Raw genomic sequence first — 4,282 nt, forward strand, 5'->3', positions numbered from 1 at the left:
GTGTCCCCCCTTGCCCCACCCGCACAAGCGTGAGTCCCCACCCGGCCCTGGGGACAAAGGGAGCTTTACCAGGTTAGAGGGACGCTGTGGGCACACGGTGGCACCTGGGGAGAACCCAGAGGCTGAGGATGACGAGGCAGAGGAACGGTAGGCCACAGGAAGTGGGCAGGAAGATGCAGGGAGGCTGCAGGGACCCCAGACCCGCCTCAGGTCCCACCTTGCCCCACCCGCACAAGCGTGAGTCCCCACCCGGCCCTGGGGACAAAGGGAGCTTTACCAGGTTAGAGGGACGCTGTGGGCACACGGTGGCACCTGGGGAGAACCCAGAGGCTGAGGATGACGAGGCGCAGAGGAACGCAGGCCTTTGTTCCGGAAGGAATGCACACAGACCAGACGGGCCTGGCTCCCGGCCCAGCATGGCCCCAGGCCGCCCGTGCCGCCAGATGTGGCCTGCGCCAATTATGGTGTGGCCAGGGCTGCAGGAGCAAAATGCTGCACCCACAGCGGTGCCCGGAGGCCTGGGAGCACAGATTCCCAAACCCACGATGGGTGGGTGGGCGGGCAAGCGGGAAATCAGTGCCCTGAGCCTGGGCTGGGCCAGGTGCCTGTGAGAGAAGGTTACAGGCCGGAGGCTCTGCCCTCTGATGCCAGCGTTTCTTTCTCTCATGCCGCCCCTGCCTCCTGGTACGTTCAAAACAGCACACAGACCAACACAGCAAACGCTGGCACTGGCTCTCAGGGCCAACTACAAAATCCACACCTGAGAGGTGCCACGTTACAATGTGCTGCCAAGGGGTGAGGACAAGAGGTGACGGCCTTTGGGCCACCTGGAAATGTTCCCAGGGTGGGGGAGTGGCCTGGCTGGGTAAGGGCTGGTAACCATGGCCAGGGTGTCCTCCTTCAAGCTGCCTGGGTGCAAAGCCAGACAGGGTGGTGTAGGCCTATGACTCAGGCACTCTGGGAGGCTGAGGCAGGAGGGTTGCAAACAGAGCTCATCCTGGGCAACTCAGTGACTTGGCAAGACCCTGTTCTCAAGATAAAATCAAACATAAAAGGGGCTGGAAGTACTGTTCAGAATGTAGACTCGGGGTTCAACCACCATTACTGCAAAACAAAACAAAGCAAGAAGCTTCCTCGGTGCCACTTGAAGGGGGTAGAGTCGGGATTTCCAGCTTTGTCTTGTAACATCTTAGAAACCTCGGAAGGATAAGAATGCAGTTATCTCTCCCCAGAGAGGAGGAAGCGGAAGACCGGCAACATGGTTCTGCTAGAATTAGAGCAAGGAAGGAAGAGGGGAGGTGAAGGCCGGCAGCCTGGGCCTGCAGGAAGCAGCTGGGCTGGAGCTGGGCTGCAGGGTCTGTGCCACCCACCAGCGGCCAGGTGCCTTCTCCCGGGGCAGGGACCGGTATCGGAACCGCACAAGCAGACCTGACCCCAACCCAGGCCGCGCGCGGGCAGGGAGCTTGGCTCAGAAGCCTTAGCACCCTTCCCAGAAAATGATGCCAACCAAGCTGGGCATGCTCAACTCACAGCTGGCAAGGGGGACCCTCCCTCCAGGTCAGCTGATGGGAACCAGGCACACCGATGCCAGGTATTGCTATCTCCGCGCTAACGGATGCCCCATTCTGGCACAACATAATGCTTTTTTGAAGCGTGTAGTGACCTTCTGCCAAGCGCAGTGGCACAGGCCTGTCATCCTAGCATCCTAGGAGGCTGAGGCAGGAAGATCCCAAGTTTAAGCCCAACCTAGATAACTTGGAGATCCTGTCTCAAAATAAAAAATTAAGAAGGGTCTGGGAACGCAGTGAGGTTTTGGGTTTAATCCCCAATAGTGCAGAAATAAAAACAAGACTCGGGGCCTTTCCAGGTGACGGTACCGTCACTGGTCAGCAGCCTCCTCCGGGGTCTGGGCCACCAGCTGAGGGCCAGGGCCAGATGAGGCCAGGGCTGGTACACGGGGGATGGGGGACCTGGGGGCTCCCTAGGAGCATGGGAGCAGGGCATGGGGGTCAGGGTACTCAGACCAGCCCAGGGTGCCGCTGCAGCCCTGGGGCTGAGTTCACACGGAAAACCCAAGACACACTTGTCCCTTCTCTCTCTCCGCCTTTACAAGAAACAGACATCCAGGACCTTGCTGTTCATGGGGCACCAGCAGGGATGAGGACAGAAAACAGAAGGAATCCTAGTGCAACCGGTCTCAGGGGAACAGTTTGCACCATCTTGGGGAATTTCTGTTTTTCTGGCTGTGCCAGGGAGCAAATCCAGCACCCCACCCACCCCCACCCCGGCCCTGTGCATTCTAGGCTATGCCTTCTGCCCTGTTCAACTCCCAGCCCTCAGCGTTTTAAATCTAGTACACAGAGTCAGGTGTGGTGGCCCCAGCCTGTCATCCCGCACTCTGGGAGGCTGAGGCAGAGGATTGCCAAGTTAGAGCCCAGCCTGGACAATTTAGGGAGACCCTGTCTCAAAACAACAAAGGGCGGAGGGATATAGCTCAGTGCGAGGCCCTGGGTTCAACCACAGTGTCACAAAAATAAAACAGATGGAGTGTGCACTGATGCCTTCAGACCAGATCAGAGGGCATTTAAATGCAGTTCCACCTGGAGACAGGAAGATGAGCACAGTTCCCTCCTCCCTCTGCACCGGCCTCGCCAGTTACAAGAAACAACCGCGTGGATTGTTTGCAGCGCTCTGCATTAACCAAACTAACCAGCTCCCTTAACCAACTAACCCGCTCTCTGACTGCAGAACAGTGGTGGCCGCGGGGCACTCTGGGCAGACGGCTGGCTCTCAGGGACTGCAGGGTCCAGGGTGCTTACCGGCGTCCCGCGGAAGGGGTTGGGGATCCCGGCATCCTCCACCTCCTGGAGAACTTCAGCCCAGACTCCGCCCCTCCACCCCAGCTCCCAGGGTGCAGTGCAGTCCCACCACGCGCCCCCCTGAAACACGAGTCTCCTCCGGGAGAGGTTCATGATCCAGGGTCCCTGTAAGGACCCCCGAGGCCTTGGGGTGCAAAGGAGGCTGTCAGGCAGCAAAGGTCTCTGAGCACCTCAGGCTGGCAGCGATGGAAAGAGGACGCCCAGCACCTCCCACACACATGCAGCCACCAGACTTGGCATGTGGGGGAGCGTGCCTATAGTCCCAGCACTCAGGAGGCTGAGGTAGGAGGATCACCCAAAAGTTTGAGACCAGCCTGGGCTACATAGTGAGATCAAGACCACTCTGGGCTACATAATGAGACCCTCTCTCAAAAAATAGAAAAGAATCAAAACATTCAGCGGCAGGAGAGCAAGAGGCTTCTCGAGGCACTTTACAGAACAGAGCCTCATCTTCCTGGTCCTGAGAACGGGTCCCGGTGAACAGTGGGGCAGACAGCCCAGGAGCCCAGGGGTCCAGGCTGACCCAGCTCTTCAGCTCTGAGTTCACCTTCGCAAGCAGTTCGATTTCAGAACTCCCGTTCCAGAGCATGTAGCACCCTGAAGCTGCTATTTTTCTATCTTCTTGGTGGTTTTCAAGGAAATCATTCAACAACTGCTGGTAGCCTGGGCAACCTGGGGCCTAGGAACGCTGTCCAGGCACACAGGAGAATCCCTGTGGCTGGGAGCCCAGCACTCTGAGGTCCCCAGCTCTGCTCACCCCCATAGCCGCCCCCGCCACCCATCTGTAAAATGGTGCTATTACTTGGGTGAAATAAATACACCCTTGCACGTACACGTGCAAACAACGAGCACTCTCGGCTGCCCTTCTGTCCCCCGGGGGGTTCCCCCACACGCACTCCCCGACCCTCCAGCTGCAGAGGCTCCCACCCACTCCCGGGCGTGAAGGCCTCTGCACAAAAAAGCCTTTCTCAATACTTGCTGGTTTGCAAATCCAACTTCCCAGACCCCAGAAAGGGAAGAAGCAAGCCCCAAGGACAGCACATCGCATTTCAAAAGGAAAGAAATACAGTGCTTTCTAAAGGCATGAATAAGAACGGACTGAAAGCCCCAGGAAGGACTCGGCAAGAGTCACATGATATTTCTGCTTTCGCGCTTTTTAAGAATCTGTCTTAAAAGCCCTCTGTGACTGCGCATTCAAGCAGGAAAGAGAAACTGGGGGAACTATCTCAGGAGACTGTAAACTCAGGCCCCTGCCCCGGCCTCACCACCTCTGAGAGTCCCTGGCACCTGCTGGCCGCGGGGGACCAGTGCCGGGCGCCATGGGCTCCTCCAGACCGGCGGGTGGCCCGGGACTCTCGGGACGCACGTGCCACAGGTGCCCTCCCCCGCCTGGCTCTCGGCCT

At 58.3% G+C, this 4,282-nt stretch overlaps 1 protein-coding gene across 1 annotated transcript in view; it reads right to left on the reverse strand.

Moving 5' to 3' along the window:
* LOC104862721 (tensin-3) overlaps window positions 1-2,987 on the reverse strand; it is a gene marked incomplete at its 3' end in the record, with an annotated part of 101,784 nt that extends 98,797 nt beyond the window's left edge. Inside the window, exon 1 of the mRNA XM_033764920.1 lies at window positions 2,820-2,987. Coding sequence (XP_033620811.1) covers window positions 2,820-2,972 — 153 coding nt within the window. The remainder of the gene's footprint in view (window positions 1-2,819) is intronic.
* Between the last annotated feature and the right edge of the window lie 1,295 nt (window positions 2,988-4,282).

This window comes from Fukomys damarensis, unplaced genomic scaffold, assembly GCF_012274545.1.
Source record: "Fukomys damarensis isolate Sample0158 unplaced genomic scaffold, DMR_v1.0_HiC HiC_scaffold_17, whole genome shotgun sequence".
Taxonomy (NCBI): Eukaryota; Metazoa; Chordata; class Mammalia; order Rodentia; family Bathyergidae; genus Fukomys; species Fukomys damarensis.